The following is an 18,464-nucleotide window of genomic DNA, read 5'->3' as shown; positions in this document are numbered from 1 at the left end:
AATTGAGCGGAGGCACTAGGTGATGCCAGTCTGGCTAGTAATGTGTACCTTAACCTTACCACAAATCACAAAACAGTGTAGTCTAATGAGATGTTTTTCTCTTAGACTCTACAAAAAATCTTGTTGACAACAGTAGCTCAGTTGGTAGAATGTTTGTCCACAGATCCAAAGGTTGTCGGTCAGAATCCCACTCTCAGCATAAACTTCACTGTTTGAGCGATGTGATTTCAGCTCCCACAGATGAATGCTGTCATTGTGTCTTTGGGCAAGACACTCACCTCACTCTAGGTGTGTCTGTGTACACTGGTGTATGAGTGTGTGTGTGTGTGTGTGTGTGTGTGTGAATGGTGAGTGGTACCGTGCACTGCTTTGCGTCTTGAAGCTGTAAAAGCACTATATAAAATCGTGACCATTCACAATTTGTAGATGAGATTTTGTCATGTCAAATACTCAAACTTTAAATTTAAAGTGAAAAATGCATATCACACTCAAATGGCCGATAAATAAATACATCTGCCTAAACATTAATTCAAAAATTTTAAAAAAGCTTTTGGACATCAGCAATTTGAGTGTTTCAACTTTTATCTTGCTGTTCCTTGCATTTACACTTCTACAAGAACTTAATGTGTGTTTTCTGTTTCATTTGAAATACTCAAACTTTGCCAAAACTTTTCCAAAACCTTGTCAAACTCTGTGTGCGCGTGTGCAGTACAAAGACTCATAATCTTCTGGATCAAACGCCTTACTTTTTATTTTACTTGGCAGATGCATTTTTCATGATAACATTTTTTTCCAGTTTCCTGCGCACCAGATACATCTAATAAGCGTTTGTCTTTGAACTGCCAGCTGTCAAATACCGTCTTTTCCACTGAAATTGTACTCTGATCTCAAGGTTATGGCACAAACCCATCGCTCAAGGTCGCCATTTTGTTTACGTAATCCGTGTGAGTGTTGTGACTTGTGTCTTTACCCTGACCTGGCTTCACACCAGCGCGGGAGGATATAAAACCCGGCCTCTCGCCCATCGCTGCATCTTTCTGCGGCCTCTCCCCTCTCACGGCCTAACCTCCGTGTCCTGGAAAGCACCATGATGAATCTGAGCCTGCTCGACGTCAAGACGGACTACACTTCCCACAAGGCCACGGGGCTGCTGTCTCCGGGGGTCACCGTGGCAACTAGGACCCTGGCGCTGCTGGCGTGCGTGCTGCTGGTCGCTTGGAGCCACACTGAAAAGAAGAAGAAGACAACAGTACCAGGTTGAAATTAAGTTTTTTATTATCATGTGGTAATTCTAATATTTGTTAAGTTGCATTTATTTTATGACTTAATTGAGCCAGAAAAGTTCGGTTTAAATTTGTTTTAATCGGGGGGAGGTTGGGCACACCATGAATAGACTGACCAGACGTACCTTTTTACCCAGTTTTGAGCCTTATCTCCTCTGTCTCAGCAGATTTCTTCAAAAAACACAGATTTGCCCCAGTTTAATACAAGAAATCTCTCATTTGTTGCTATTTTTGACCATTTTGTTACCCACCAACAGTAAAGAGGCCAATATATTGTCTTTTTCTTTTGGCTAAAATACAGAAAACCATGCCTGAAAGTGAGCACAAGGCAAGATAAACAAAAATGCAATGACAGAAGTCCTTCAGATTAAATACTGACACGTAAGAGTCGAGAAATGTCAGCGCTCTTTTCACAATTTTATTATGACCATCCCAACCTTTGTGTCTCCCAGTTTTTAATTTTAATTATCTGGTCACCATAACTATACATCAAGTTACAGCTATTGTTTCATTATTAAAATCATTGCATATCAAATTTTCCTATGCAAAATGTATGTGTTAAATATATGATCCCGAACCTGTATTATGCACAGTTGACAACACGTGTAACGAAACAATTTTTCTTTGTATCCTCTAAACCAGGTCCTCTGTTCCTCCTGGGTCTGGGGCCTGTGCTCTCATACCTCAGATTCATTTGGACCGGTATCGGCACGGCCAGCAACTATTACAACCTGAAGTACGGAGACATCGTAAGGGTCTGGATCGACGGAGAGGAGACCCTGGTCATCAGCAGGTGTGGATGAACTAATTCCAAGAAATTAATACACAATTTGATGAGTAGGGCTGTGCAGTGCTGGAAAAAAAAAATATTATAATTGTGATTTTTCTGATGGGTGTGAATTATTGTGAATGTGATTTGCAATATATGTTTAAAAAGTAGGATTCTGGTCAAAATGCACATTGTAGATAACTCCAGGAGCATTTAAGAGAAGAGTGAAACGTGAACTGATAAACAAAAGCAGCATTTTGATCTTTGGAGATGTGGACAGACAGGATTACTCAAACATGCATGAATGAACACAACACTGGCAATGTTTTTGAGGACATAACAACCTTCTAACATGGCTTAAAGCTCACAAGAGTCAATTTTGTGTAATATAGAACCTTTAAATAGTTGCAGACTTTGATTGTGATTGCGGTATGTTGTGCAGATCTTGATAAAGGACAGTACTTGACATTTAATTGTATATTTTCTTCACTAGAGCGTCGGCTGTGCATCATGTTCTGAAGAGTTCCAACTACACGTCTCGCTTTGGGAGCAAGCTGGGGCTGGGGTGCCTGGGGATGCACGAGAGAGGGATTATTTTTAACAACAACGTCAATCTGTGGAAGAAGATACGCGCCTATTTCAGCAAAGGTACACTGCTTTTTATCCCCTTTTTGTCTTGCAGTGCACACAAGAGCTGCAAAATTAATCACAGTCTAATCATAATTTGAGGCTGTCATTTTGAAGTACCGCCATAAACAACAAAATATCCTGTTTTATTCTGCATAAAAACTGCTAACCCTGTAATTTAGATCTGAATATTAGTTTGTCAGTTTACATTTCAGTCTTTTTGTCAATTGTTTGGAATTGTTTAGAATGTGAACTTTAAGCAGAATTCTATTATTAAAACCCTAACTGCAAAATTATATTGCAAAGATTGTCAGAAAAATTATAATAAGGTATTTTTTTCAGCTTTTTTTGCCCCAGTGTACACAGTATATCACTCCTTTAACAAGCCAAAGCTGATATTAATCTGTTTGTAATATTGAGTTATTTAATCATTGGTTTCTAAAATGTGGTCAGTTTATTCTATAGTATACATGTTTAGTTGAACCATACATATCATATTTCCATCAAACGTGACCCTTATCACAAAACTTGGATTGTTCCGGTTTTAGTCCTATCAAATCAGATGTTTAAGTACAATCTTGTCTGAGGTGATCTCAAGCTGTTGTTACGTGCTGTCCTGTGTTGTCCTGTTCTTGTAAAAAAAATAATCACCCTATGCCTATCAACATGTCTTCCATATCTGAATCGAGACAAGCAAAGCAAGTTACACCATGAAAGAATAACTTGAAAGAATGCCATGTATTGCTGGGTTTCAGATAACATCATTCTATTGGTCAATAATATTTAATAGAGATGGGGGCAGCTGAAATTCATATTGATAAAATGCATTTTTTTGTTGTAATACAGTCACTACCTTTTAGTTCAGTGTTATCAATAGGAAAAGTGTTAGTCATTAATGATAATGTTTGTATTGACAGCTCTGACAGGTCCTGGTATGCAGCACACAGTCGACATCTGTGCCTCATCCACTCAGACTCACCTGGAGGAGCTAAAGGACCTGACCTCTGACCCTCAGGGGCTGCTGGAGCGTGTGGACGTCATGAGGTTTCTGCGTGCCACTGTGGTCGACATCTCCAACAGACTGTTCCTGGATGTGCCCATCAATGGTAAATTACTTGCATCTTTATTTTGTTGGACAGATAATGCTGTTGATGGATTGTATACATTTTGATTTAGGCACTATATTTTGATATAGATTTGATATAGATTTGATATATATTGAATTTCTGCAGGAGCTATATGTTTCCTGCGCTCTTACTATTTTAGGTAATAGGAACAATCACAACTTAACCTGGGTTTCCAGTGCCTAAACCTGCAGATAGAGGAAGTTTTTCAGGACAGGCCATACCTCATAGACCCTTCAGAATTCACTCTCTGAGCTGCAGAGACTGCACTAGCACTGATTAATGATTTGATGAGGTTCTTGATTTCAGCATTGAAACTGGAAACCCAAATGAGCGACTCATTTCTTCTTTCTGATTAGATAATCATCTTGAGACCTTGACCAAATTAATATGTTTTTGTAATTAAGAATAAATCTTATTTGCAATCAGTAAAAGCTATAGTTAATTTGAACATGTCCTGATATCTCTCATCTGGGGACAGTCATGTTTATGTCACTTTAAATCAAAATCATGCATCTTATTTATTTGTTTTGCAGAGAAGGAGCTGCTGCACAAGATCCACAAGTATTTTGAGACTTGGCAGGCAGTTCTGATCAAACCAGACATTTACTTCAGACTGGACTGGATCCACAAGAAACACAAGTCTGCAGCGTGAGCACCTTTAGCTTTATACTATTTTATATGTTTGTTCTATTATAAATGATCATAAATAAGGAAATGTTTGGATGCATTATGTATTTCATGTCAGTCAGGAGCTGCAGGACGCCATAGAGGAGCTGCTCCAACAGAAGCGCAGGTCCATGGAGCAGGCCGATAAACTGGACCATATTAACTTCGCTGCAGACCTCATCTTTGCACAGGTCAGACCCACAGCTCTTTTATTTTATCATATTTGTGGAAATGATACAGTTTTGTTGTTTTTTTGTTTGTTTGTTTTTGTAAGTTACATTTTACATTTAGGTCCAATTTAGGTGAGCACAGTAGCCTCTCCACAGATCAGACCTTGGCCTGGTGGCAAATTTCCTCCTGGTTTCCATGGAAATAGATACACATATTTAATAATAATAATTAAAATAAAATTATATAATATAATATAAAAATAGCATAATAACTTCTCTGACAACATTAATACACCCTATAACTCCAAGTAATATTCATTATTTAATCTTTTGTTATGGTTTATTTAAAGTAAGTCAAGGCAAATATATATGTAGAGCACAATTTGTACACAAAGTAATTCCAAGTGCTTTACAAAATAAGACTTTAAGACATTATTCACACTTTATTGAGGCTAATTAAGGTAAAGTGGTACTCCCTTGTGCATAATAGTGTCCCTCTGTGTTTGTAGAACCACGGGGAGCTGTCTGGTGATAACGTGAGGCAGTGCGTGTTGGAGATGGTCATCGCGGCTCCAGACACTCTCTCCATCAGCCTCTTCTTTATGCTGCTGCTTCTCAAACAGCACCCCCTAGTGGAGCTACAGCTACTGCAGGAGCTAGACACTGTCATAGGTAAGAAAATGTCTCATTAAGTCATTAACTGGGTTCATTCTTAGTCAGTACGAGCAGTTTATGATTTCATAAGTCAAAATTAAACCTGTTATTTTTTTATGGATTGCATTAAAGGTGCACAATGTAACTTCAGCTTCTCTCGCTTTGCCTAGAATTTTTCACAATATGAAATTAAACTGTCTTAAGCTATGGTGATGACTAGGGGTGTGCAAAAATATCAAAATATCAATTGTATAATTTAATGTGATGATACAGTATCGACATCAGGGTCTACTGTATCAACATACTGACCAGAGTTTTTTTTTTTTTTTTTTATTTTGTAAAGTATTTTGTTACAGAGCTACAGTTTTGTTGCTTGTTCAGAGGAAGGAAACTTTTTTGTGCAACACATTTGACATTTTCACTGTTTTGATGAGTAAAATGGGTGTGTTTCATATTAACTTTGCACAAGAGGTGGCTTAAAGACTTTTAGCATCACTTGAACTCACTTGAACTGTATTTAACTTCTTAATGATAACCAGCCCTAGTGATGCCTAGGTGATACACAGAGGCCAAGTTACAGTACTGTACATGTCAGGTCTGTGGAGAGGCAAGCCAACTAACATTATTAATACATGTGTTCAAGTTTTTTTTTTTTTTTTTCTTTTTCTTTTTATTGAAACAGCGCATGTAGTTCAAGATAGATTAGTGCCAAACTGCAGAACATTCCAGGCAAAGTTATAACACTGGTGACAAGCGCACAAACACAAAAGGTTACATAGTGTACCGTTAAAGCTATTTTCTATAACTTTATTTAATTCTGTCTACTGGACAAAAGTTATGGATCATACCTGGACAACTGAGGGATTACCCGGACATTTATCTAATTTAATTCAGCAGTAGATTGCAGATATGAAACCTGTTTCCCCTTCCCCTCACCTGGCCTTTGTTCAGACTCACCTGGTCTTTGTTCAGACTCACCTGGCCTTTGTTCAGACTCACCTGCTTTGTTCAGACTCACCTGGCCTTTGTTCAGACTCACCTGGCCTTTGTTCAGACCCACCTGCTTTGTTCAGACTCACCTGGCCTTTGTTCAGACTCACCTGGCCTCTCTGGTCTGACAACAGTAGCATAAATAGACCTAGTGGTGTGAAAATACAACATCCGTTATTGTTAACATTTATACTTTCGCTCTTTGTTATTATATTATATTGTGATGTGTGAGCTACCCTCATGGATCAATAAAGTTTGTCTAAGTCTAAGTCTGTTCTCTCCTCAAGGTAAGAGGCAGCTCCAAAACTCAGACTTGCCGAATCTGCCGGTGATGGACGCTTTTATAAACGAAGGCCTGAGATTTCACCCCGTTGTGGACTTTTCCATGAGGCGGACGCTGGCTGATGATGTCATTGACGGCTACAGTGTGCCAAAGGGGACAAACATCATCCTGAACACAGGGCGCATGCACAGGACAGAGTTCTTCATGAATCCCAATGAATTCAGCTTGGAACACTTTAAGAAAAATGTAAGTAACATCAACACGGGCAGATGGAAACAGTAAAAAGATGTTAAAGTCCTTATTTTAGTGTTTCCTTTAATCCTTCTTTAATGACAGTGTCAGTTTGTTGTTAAAACATTTTACATTTCCATTATTATTTGCATGTTATTATGTTATTATATTATTTAATTAATTATTTTATTTTTAATTATTTTATTACATCAGCTGATATTGTATATTTTACATAACAATCATTGCTCAGTGTTAAAACTATGCATGACTATAATTATGTCACCTAAACCCATAATTAGTTGTCCACAGATTTGTTAAAGCCAAAACTATTTATTTGAACTATAGCAAGCATTTACATCTATTTGCAAACATGAATAAGCTTTTTACATTATCTTTTCCCCTTGTTTTCTGTTTGAAATATATTATTTTGTATTCCTAAATATTAAAACTTCTCTACAGTTCTTTTTAAACTCACTATATATTCTGTTTCCCTTAGGCTCCTCGACGATTCTTCCAGCCCTTCGGCTCGGGACCCCGCTCCTGTGTGGGGAAGCACGTTGCCATGGTGATGATGAAGTCGGTCCTGGTGACGCTCCTGTCGCAGTACTCGGTGTGTCCACACGAGGGCCTCACTCTGGACCTCCTGCCCCAGACCAACGACCTGTCCCAGCAGCCCGTGGAGAAAGAGCAATTCGTCTCCATGAACTTCCTGCCCCGAAACCGAGCCGTAAGAACCTAAAGAGCAGAGCCTGAGGAACTTAAAGGTGAACTGCGTAACTTTTTGGTGGAGGGTCCGTCACCTGCTTGTTTCTATGGAGATGTCATCACTCTGCCTGGAAAGTTCCACAGTATGACAGCTCTACTTTATATTTATTAAATTACAGGTGGTTTTATTGCTCAAAAACAACTAGAAAAACAGGCATTCTGACTGTGAGTGGGTTGCCTCTCCATAGATCTGACCTGTACCTTGGTCTTGTTTAGTCTACATGAAGACAGAAACGTTTAATGCCATAATATGAAACATTCCAGACAAAGCAATAACATCTCCATGGAGTAAAACATCTGACGGACCCTCCAATAGAAAAGTTACACAACGCACTTGTAAAGGTGAACTTTTCTGGTGGAGAGTCTGCCGCCTGCCTGTCACCATGGAGATGTTATTGCTAGAGCTGAAATTTTCCGCAGTATGACTTTAAAATTAAACTTATTCTACCACAGTAACTATCTACAAGTTATTACAGTTTTGTGGAGATTCATGTTTATAAATGTTTTCCTCCAGTGTTTTTATTTTATTATTACAATAACACTTAATGCCATATTGTGGAGCATTTTAGTCAAAGCAATAACATCGCCATGGTGACAAGCAAGTGATGAACCCACAATCAGAAAAGTTACCTAGTGCCCCTTTAAAGAGCATTGAAGTCTGTTAATTTTGCCATATATAAGCCATTTGATAATGCAGCATTTTTATACAATATTTGCACATTGAAAACACAAAATAATAAGATGCAGATTGTAAATAAATAAACATAGTGATTTATGTAACAGTTTAGTTTAGTCAGTACTTCATGCACTTTGTAATATATTCACATTAACCTTTGGACGCACCCTACATGTACTCCTAGTGTTTGATCTCGCACCAGTACCGTAACATTTTTGTACAAATTAGTCTTTTGTATTTCTAAACTGTTACAATTGTGTACATGTTAATAAATGTAAGTTATTATGCCATCATGTCATGTGTAATTGTATTATTAATGTATTAATTATTATTCTGCATAATTTAACAAGTAAATCATAATTATTATACAAACAATAATACAGTTTATGCCCATATTTTGTTCTGTCAAAGTCTTGGTCACAAGTGTTTTTTTGTTGTTGTTTTTTTTTTTTTGCTTTTTTACATTTTAAATTTAGCCTTTTACCTTGTTCACATATGACTGCAAGAAATCAAGTAGATAAAAAACATGTATTTGTAGTTTGTGACCTGAAGAGGGAGCCAAACCATCTAATATTTCACCAGCTAAATTTCATCTTCTCTAGACAAGCACTCACTCACTCTGAACAGCTTTAGGATAAGACTTTAATTTATAATATATTACAGCTCGCATTAATCAAATAAGGAGTTGGCAAGGAGTTTCAAAATGAGATATCCATCCACATTTATTAACTAAAGACTGTTCCCAAACTGCTGCACACAGTTTAGACTTAGACTTTTTCAGACTTTATTGATCCACAAGGGCCTTTTTTTGGACACACTAGTTCACACAATATATTATAATATCAAAGAGCAAAAATATACATTGATTTAATAAAAGCACTATAGTCCTCTTTAAAATGATAGAAAATGGAGATATAGTTTGAAAACACAACAAAAGTAATATCTAGGTACGTTAAAAGTACATTGAATTTATGTGAGTAGATCCATCTTGAAAAGTAAAATTATTGTAGTGTTTTTCTTAATTCAAACAACACAAGATTTTATTTGAGATTAGCTGTTTTTCTTCTCTTCATTGTCCCTAGCTGTACAAAAAGTCTTGTTCCACTGGTACATTAATTTACTTGTTAAGTGAAATTTACTCAAATCAGGATAAAATGTTCTTAATTCAAGTAGCTTCAAGTATCAAATCAGTATTTCAATAGTTGCGCAGCTGTTTCTCCCATCGTCTCAAACATTAGTGATCTGAGTGACGCAAGAGCCTGAAAACATGCAAAACAAGTTACCAAAAATAAACAAGTATGGCATAAATTTACCCCCACGGTCCTGCAGGGGTGAGGGGCTGATTGCAGAGAGAGAAGAGAGAGAGAGAAAGAGGCAGAGAAGATGAAGAAGAGCAAGCAAAAGAAATAAGAGGGAGAGATTATCGAGAGAGAGAGAGTGTGACAGATGTGAAAAGACTCAGATCAATACATGCCCACCTCTACAGCATCAGCAACAAGTCAGTCCATGTCCATCTTTAACTGTAAACTTCAGCCAAATGTCGTATAAATGTTGATGAACGAGGATTTTAGTGCAGTGTCATGGTTTAAACTGTTGGAGTGTGCAGGTGTGCGAATCTGCGGGCGATCTAAGATGTCTTTTTCTGCAGTTTAAGTGTTTGTTTATATAGAGACAAATTTATAATGTTTTGGGGCCATTTTTAGACCTAATTTAGACATAATAAAGTCTGGGTTTTAGATTTCATGGTACTCCGAAAGCCAAATATTATCTTTATTGGTTCTTGGTTAGAAAAAGTTTGAGAAACATGTGATTTTCAAATACTGTACATGTTATTACTGTGTGTAGTCTGGAACCTTCAACCTCTTTTGGTTCAGGATTTGGTTCAGAATTCTGGAAAAAGATAAATAAATGTCCAAATACAACAAAATGGGATACAGTCGTCCCTCACTATAACGCGGTTCACCTTTCACGGCCTCGCTGTTTCTCAGATTTATTTTTTGTGCAATTTAGCATGCTTTTTTTTTTTTTTTTTTTTTTTTTTTACAATGTATGAACGTGCATTGTGTTCATCCGCCTGCGTCCTCATTGACTAAGGGACTGTAGACTATTGTCAATCTGTCTCCTCCGTGCTGTGTCTCCTGTACAGTACAGAATGCGTTCAGTTTGCCAAATTTACGTAAACGTTCGATCTCTTGCAGTGTGATTCTGAAGTGCTGTATGTAAGTGCTGCAAGTTTTCTCCCTACAAAACCCACAATGTCGACGAAACGTTCTGCACCGACAAAGGCTCCTGCAGTCGCACCTAAAGGCAGAGGAAGATGTAAACCATCACACAGAAAGTTGGACTTCTGGACATGCTGAAGGAAGGTAGAAGTTACACAGCTGTAGAGCGCCATTACGGAATAAATTAATCTTCGGTTTGTTACACAAAGAAGCAGGAAAATAACATAAGGACAACAACAGCAATAAGTTTTAAGAAGGATGAGGAGAAAAATTCAGTTTGACGACGTTACAAAAGTTAGTTTGGTTGAAGACGTTTCACAGCTCATCCAAGCTGCTTCTTCATTTCTGGTCAGAATGCTGGTGGACACTTCCTTACACTGGAATTTACCCACTGTGGGACTAATAAAGGCATATCTTATCTTATCTTATCTTATATCTGTCTGTAGGGAGGAACTAACTAACTGAAACTAACACACCTACTTGTTTACAGTTTCTGTTAGTTAGTTAGGCCTATTGACCTGTACAGGGTGTGGGGTTTAATTAGCATAACAATTAATGGCCATAATGGGGCTTCCACACCTCTGAACCTGACCTGGCTACACCTATTGTTCTCTTGTTTCTTTTGAATAAGGTTTGAGGATGGAGTTGTAAATAGGAGATAGATGGTGTCTGAGGCCTCCATTTCTGTTTAGAGAGTTCTCTTTCTTAACCAGAATCGCTTCTTTCACTCCCCTCTCAAACCAATTTTTCTCTCTGGCTAAAATCTGGCTAAAAAGTGTTTAAGAAGAATGCAAAAACGGTTTAACTGTCCTGTCTGAGAAAAGTGTATAAAGTGTGTGGTGAGGGGTTTTACAGTCTTAAAACAGATATAATAATTGTAAAAAATAAAGCTGGCTACTTAGCGGATTTCACCTATTGTGGGTTATTTTTAGAACGTAACCCCAGCGGTAAATGAGGGACCACTGTAAACTCAAATTAAAGGGCCCATATTATGTTATTTTCTGATGTTGTTTCCTCATCAAAAACATATACGTACATTAGGGGTGTATAAAAATATCTAAATATCGATATATCGTATCATTTAATGTCCTGATACAATATCGATATGGTGGGCTGCTGTATTAATATATCATCAAGAGACATTTTAGGTATATTTTACTGAATTCATTTGTGTAAGAGCTGCAGTCAGAGTTGTAAGAGTTGCATTTTCACAGTTTTAAGTAAAATGGTTGTTTTTCATATTAACTCTGCACAGATTTAGTCGACTTTTAGTATCAGAGCCGTGACTTAGCCTTTGTTTTTCACTAAACCATATTGAATCGATGTGAAATATATCGTATTGAATCGGATTGATTCGGAAGCTCGCTGTATCGAAAAGCAGATCGTATTGTGGCCTATGTATCTAAGTATGTATCGTATCGACAACTTCTTAATGATACCAGGTCCTAACATACATATTTAAGATGTTTTTTTTTCCCTCTCTCTCTTTCTCAAGCAGAAAACACTCTATTCCACCTTATGATGTCATGCTGTAATAAAGGAAGTGCTCCGCTGTGTTTTTAAACTCCATACATCTTCACTGGAATTATTTGGATTATTTCAGACCTGGAATTGCCAATCTCTACTGAACTAAACATGAAATGCAGCTGTTAACTTCAAAACTACAGCGTAATTACATCACAAATTGGAACAGAGCATTTCCAGCTTTGGAGATGTAGACAAAATAATAATAAAGTGTTACTCAGTCATGTGTGAATGAAACAAAACACAACTCCAAGTATTTTTTGTAAAGGTAAGAATATGATATGACTTAAAGCTCTCAGGGGTAAATTTTGCATATTATATAGTATAAGTTACTTTTTGACCAATTATTGATAAGTCGTTTCTCTTGAAATGGTCAGTGCCTTTGAAATTGTGGGAAATGGACTGTCCCTCCCATGGTTTTATATTGAATCTGTCCTAAATGTGATCTCATTATTGACTTAGGATAATGAATGACCAGTCCCAGGCTAAATCAGGGCTCTTGTAAACAGCAGAAGACTCCAGCTGTGTCTGGAACTGTCCTCTGCTCCTCTGTCACTTTGTTTCACACTAATCTCAAATACAAGAGCGGACAGGATCAACCAAACTGCAAAATTATAAAACAAAACAAACAAAAATACCCTGCTCAGTCTGTACTGTTGTAGCAGAACATATCAAAGAAGTGAAATTGAACCAGTTAGGTAAAAGTCAAGATCAATATTGTATCCTCCCTTATCTGGGTGGGGCTCCTCTTCATAGATTATGGTTGATTACCTGGAAAAAGCAATGTTATGATTTTGTCAGTTGACTTTTAAAGGTGTCCAATGCTGAAGTTTTTGTACTGGGTCATGTTGGGTTTTAAAATAGACACATGTATAGATGATAAAATAATCTGGTCTGAGAGCTGCGTTTCAGAGAAACAGTGCTCCTCTCAGGTTGAAGTACTGAATGATGGAGTCAAATACAAAGGGCTTGTGTTCTCACAGAAACAACTGAATTTATTCTTAACTTGCCTTTACTGTGTGTCTCCATGGAGATTAGATTGCTTTGCGAAGAACATTTCAGAATATAACAATAAACATATTGTGTCCTCATCAAAAACATACCTGGAGTTTTATTTTGTTTCATTCACACGTTTAACATACAAACCCTGCATATTTAGGCTAATTTCTCTCAAATAGAAACTACACCACCTTGTGATAGTAATACACAGTGGAAGTGCTCCACTGTGTTTTTAAACTTTGTACACCTTCAGTAGAATCATCTGGATAGTTTCAGTCTGGGAATTGCAGATCTCTACTGAACTAAAGGTAAAAGGAGCTGTTCAATTGAAAATGGTTACTCAAACGTGTGAATGAAACAAAACACAACTTGAGATATGTTTTTTAATGAGGTACCTGCTCTGCATCCATCCATCCATTTTCTTCAGCTTATTCAAGGCCGGGCCACAGGGACAACAGTCTAAGGACACGTAGACTTCCTTCACCCTGGACACTTCCTCCAGCTCCTCTGGGGGGATCCCGAGGAGTTCCCAGGCCAGTCCAGAGAAATAGTCTCTTCAGCGTGTCCTGGATCTTCCCCGAGGCATCTTTCCAGTGGGACATGCCCGGAACACCTCCCGAGCGAAGGCGGCCAGGAGGCATCCAGAACAGATGCCCGAGCCACCTCAGCTGTTCCTCTCGATGTGGTGGCTCTACTCTGAGCTCGTCCCCTTGTGACTGAGCTCCTCACCCAATCTCTAAGGGAGCGCCCAGCAACCATGTGGAGGAAACTCATTTCAACCATGATCTTGTCCTTTGGGTCAGTACAGGTAACTGCTCTAACATGGCACAAAAATCACAAGAATCAATGTTGTGTAATACAGGACCTTTAACCAAAACGGGAGTAAAACAGTTATGTGATGTACTAAACCGAAACTCTTAAGGCCAGTTATTGATGTCTTCTGAAAACCTGATCTGTCTGATGCTTTCACAGTTGGAGCCTCAGGGATGTGTTAATTACAGCCTCTTAACTTAACACTGTCGCATCACATCAGTGTCAGTCTGGTCTTATTTATGAGGTGTGACCGGAAACTCTCAGCCACTGTGATTATAATGTACCTCTGTATACGCAACCTGAAGGAACCTTAGTCTGTACAGAGACCACAGAGAACCTCTAAGATGCATTTCAGAAAATACAACTAACTACTATTTACTCCATATCAGTGCCAATAGTCTAACCTGCACCCTCACCTAAGTACCCTCACCTCACAGCAAGCACGTCCTGAGTGCAATTCACAGAGACCATATTGCTCAAGTTTCAACTATTAATTTATAACTTCCCCTTCAGGCTATTTAATGGTGGTAAGATAAGAAACTTAGATTCAGCTTTGGACAATGTACAATTACTAATCCATTAGATACTACAACATTTTTATGTGCAGTATAATGCATGTTATTTTGCTATGTTTTTTTTCTGGACAGAAACTGCAAAGATAAGATAAGATAATGTGAATTGAACTTAAGCTGCTGGTTAAGGGTCCACCACCCTTTTTACCGGTGATGTTATTGCTTTGCCTGGAATGTTTCATAGGAATTCATTACTGGCATTACAAACCTATCTCTTCATGGACCGTGACTGTGTGTAATTTTATGAAAACAGGAAGATGAGAGACAGCATTATCTGTAGGCCTAAATAAGTAAATAATAAAAAGAGATAAACATATTTAATTATTGTGGAATATTCCAATCTTTTCCACGGAACTATACTGCATTTTGTATGTAATATACAGTAAGTTACATCTTAAATTAAATATATTGCATACTTTTTTGCCTTCTTACAATTTCAACAAAATAGTTTTAAACATTTTGGTCTTGCATGAGCGAAAGTGCCAACAAGTCACACAAACAACAAATGTCTCAAAACACTCAATATTGACTCTAGCACAACCCACAAAATGCCAAATTCCTCACAATTCAGGACGACGACTGGCACCTCTTCATGCTCCCGTTTCCATGACAACCAAGGTCCCTAGATTTTCAATTTATTTATTTAATTATTTATCTTTTCCTTGACAAAGCTTAGTAAAAATGAGTGAGAGTGCATGTAAGGTCCAACGACAGTGACGTCTGATTTGATAGCAATAGTTTGTGGGTTGTTCGGGGGGGGAGGAGGGGGAGGAGATGAGTGGACGGGGGTTAATCAATCATTTCGTTCGACTGATGAAGCTAAACTCTGTGAGCCGCTGTGACGTCAAAGGTATTTTAAAACATGCTTGGATAATTAAACCCACAATAACTGTCAGGAAAAGTGTAGGAAATAAAGTTAAATGTTGTTACCATGGATATGTTACTGTTTTGCTTATAGTACAGCATTAAACTAGGGAGACAAGCAGAGCACTCCACCAGGTCAAGACACAGGTCAGATCTGTGGACAGGCAAGACAATTTTTTAGTAATTAGAACATCTGTGATTGAGTAGATGTGAATAAGGAGCTTCCACCAAAAAAGTTACACAGCGCACCTTTAGAGTCTTGGTGTTAGGCGTTACAGTATGTAGCAGCAGCAAAAACACTGAGCAGACCTTGGAAATCACTCTGGAGCTAATACCTGCATTACACACAGCCCTTCCCCTTAACACACACTGCTCGGTGATGGTGGGAGGCACTTTTAATAGTATGAGGCTCCTCCCCTAAATCAATTAACAAAAAAAAAAGGTTATTTTGTTACCAATATATTCATACGTTGTCCCTTTAATATACAAAAATCACAAATATTAACATAAACAAAAATATCCAACCACAGGCTCTAAGCACAGATACAGAGGCTGTCAGCATCGCAAGCTTCATTTGAGCTGTGCTGAACGCTATGGATGATGTCACACTCACTTAGTCCACTTTTTTATACTGTCTATAGTGTGACCCATTAGCCAGGCTGGTGCCACCTAGTGCCTCTGCTCAATTTCATTTCTCTCCAGCGACTAGGACAAGAATCAAAATACAACAGACGGTTCACAATAACCCCGGAAGTGCAAGTTCGGGCACCAGCCAACGAAGAGCGATACATTCAGTGTTGCCAACGATTCCCAAGATCGAGGATTTAAAGCCAGAACAAAGAGAATGTTTGGTGAATTTTATCAAGGGAAAATATGTTATTGCCCTTCTTCCTAAGGGATTTGGGAAAGGCTTAGTATACCAGTTAGCCCCGTTGGCGGCACATTACATACGTGACTACCAAATAGTAGTGATTGGTTAAATGATAAAAAGTATCTGCCTACTGTCGAACGAACGAATTGCACTGCGAGGTCAGACGGTTTCCACAAAGTGAAACCGGCTGATGAATCTAGTGACCCATAGAACTATAATAAAATCTTATTATAGATCCATGGTGTGACCACAGACTGTGCACATGACACAACATAATGCAGAAGACCGTGACTCTCGAGGTGGCTGACTGGCACACGCACAGAGGACATGAGGAAACTTTTGGAAAACAATAGCTTAAGGCAAGAGGAGAGTTTCAGCAGCAAACAAGTGTGCACCCCTGACTGTTGTGATGGCTTTGTGAGGTAAACTGTCACGGATGAATGCTGCCATTGTGTCCTTGGGCAAGACACTTAACCTATCCTGTCCCCGGTGCCTGTGTGCACTGGTGAATGGGTGAGTGGGTCCTTGATGTAAAAGCACTCTGAGTGCCTTGAAGGTGCAGAAGCGCTATATAAAAATGTGACCACCAATAATAGTATGTTTTCCTTCTTGAGAGGTTTTCAGTGCCCTTCTGTATCTCACTAAATTAACTGAAAATTATATGTACAACAGATTTTGCCTGTCTCCATGTTTAGCCAATAGATGAAATCCTTTATATAAGTCTGAAGGTTACTTGGTGGGATGGATTCATGTTTCCAGTATTACTCACTGTTGTTGTGACCTTTGGCAAAGCACTTCACTTTCTAGAGTCAATGTGCGACTGATATACTGGTTGGTGCATCAGGGAAAACATTGCTAAACTTCAGATTAGATTTACTTTTGGTCAAATGTCCTTGCAGTTACCTCCATCTGTGCATTATTTATTGATTTACCGTTTCAATAAAACTTTCTATAATTCTAAATCAGAAATAAGGCGGTACATTCACTTACCATCAATGTGTCTATAATACCACATTCTGAGACTTAAGACCAGACTGGAAGTGAAAAGAAAACACTCCAGTCATTACATTTGGAGTTTCAAAAGCCACAATTATTATTATTATTTAAAAAGTGTTTCCATATTTGAACACTCACTGCGTCTGAAATTTACTGACCACAAATTTCTTCTACAGATGCCAGAGAAACCACAGTGCAGCCCGTAGCCCCTGCAAACTGCAAAACCCAGTAATTAGATGTCTCTCCTGCAAAAGCAAAGAAGAGACAAAAGAAGCTAGAGACAATGGAAAAACAGGCTGGAAACTCTCATTATTTTAATCGTGTATTTTTGTGTTGATAAAAAGCAGAAGAGAAAGTGCAGCTCAACAGAATCATTATGTGCCAGTAAAAGTATTGTGTAATAGGTTTGCATGTGGAGAAATTGGCCAATATCGACTATTTCTATCAATGCTACTGCTACTACTACTACTACTACTACTACTACTGCTACTACTGCTACTGCTGCTAACTGCTATGACTACATCTACCTAAGTAACTAAATAAATAACTATTATCTACTAACAACTATTGACCAGTATCTACTATTTCTCCCAGTGCTACTGCTGTTCCTGCTGCTACAACAACAACAACAACTACTACTACTACTACTACTACTACTACTACTGTACTAACTAATTAACTCAATAAATAAATACATAAATAAATTAATAAATATATAAATAAATACTACAAACAACTAACCAACTAACTACTATTCTGTGTATAACTGTGTATAACTACTACTACTACTACTACTACTACTACTACTACTGTACTAACTAACTAAATAAATACATAAATAAATGACTACTAACTACAAACAACTAACTACTATTATGTGTATAACTGCTACTACTGCTACTGTTACTACTACTGCTACTACTACTACTACTACTACTACTACTACTACTACTACTACTAACTGACTAAATAAATAACTACTATAACTGCTACTAAATTACTACTATACTAGTACTACTACTGCATGTAGCACCACAAACTACTACAAGTAAGCAAACAGATCTGTGGAGAGGCAAGCTCACTCTAAATAAGAATGCTTGTTTTTCAAAGTAATTTTATGTAATAAATAGAAAACAGATGATATAAATAGATATTTAAAAGCCATAATAGTGTGGACCTCTTGAAGTAATAACATCTCCATGGAGACAAGTATTTGACATGCAAAACTTTAACCAGAAAAATTACATAGTGCACCTTTGAATTGCCTGTTTTATATGACAAATGAAGAATTGTATGAATTGGCTAAAATGCGTCAGTCATTTACTTGTGAAAAAGCCTTATTGACCAGGCATATCGCAGCTT

The 18,464-nt window shown here is 37.9% G+C and overlaps 1 protein-coding gene across 2 annotated transcripts; it reads left to right on the top strand.

Annotated features, from left to right (window-relative positions):
- Positions 1 to 1,011: 1,011 nt before the first annotated feature.
- LOC110172912 (aromatase) lies at positions 1,012 to 13,702 on the top strand. 2 transcript variants are annotated; one of them, XM_020938871.2, is made up of 10 exons: positions 1,012 to 1,256; positions 1,926 to 2,076; positions 2,546 to 2,700; positions 3,597 to 3,785; positions 4,340 to 4,454; positions 4,552 to 4,663; positions 5,152 to 5,314; positions 6,574 to 6,815; positions 7,297 to 7,410; positions 13,619 to 13,702. In XM_020938871.2, exons 1-10 carry the CDS (start codon positions 1,088 to 1,090, stop codon positions 13,700 to 13,702), a joined length of 1,494 nt encoding a protein of 497 aa, XP_020794530.2. In that variant the 5' UTR covers positions 1,012 to 1,087. The 2 variants fall into 2 exon arrangements, with proteins under 2 accessions (XP_020794530.2, XP_055010579.1); XM_055154604.1 differs by lacking the exon at positions 13,619 to 13,702 and having other exon boundaries at positions 1,926 to 2,078; positions 2,548 to 2,700; positions 7,297 to 7,540.
- Positions 13,703 to 18,464: the final 4,762 nt, after the last annotated feature.

Source organism: Boleophthalmus pectinirostris, unplaced genomic scaffold (assembly GCF_026225935.1).
Source record: "Boleophthalmus pectinirostris isolate CB_2022bp ecotype Guang Dong unplaced genomic scaffold, ASM2622593v1 HiC_scaffold_19, whole genome shotgun sequence".
Taxonomy (NCBI): domain Eukaryota; kingdom Metazoa; phylum Chordata; class Actinopteri; order Gobiiformes; family Gobiidae; genus Boleophthalmus; species Boleophthalmus pectinirostris.
Note: the sequence above shows the minus strand (reverse complement) of the source record. Positions and strands in the feature narration are given on the sequence as shown.

Bases quoted from the DNA above. Each gene is read 5' to 3' on its own strand.
- LOC110172912 (XM_055154604.1), top strand. From the start codon at position 1,088: ATGATGAATCTGAGCCTGCTCGACGTCAAGACGGACTACACTTCCCAC. The intron at 2,701-3,596 runs GTACACTGCTTT...TTGTATTGACAG, and splicing joins ACGCGCCTATTTCAGCAAAG to CTCTGACAGGTCCTGGTATG. The intron at 4,455-4,551 runs GTGAGCACCTTT...ATTTCATGTCAG, and splicing joins AAGAAACACAAGTCTGCAGC to TCAGGAGCTGCAGGACGCCA.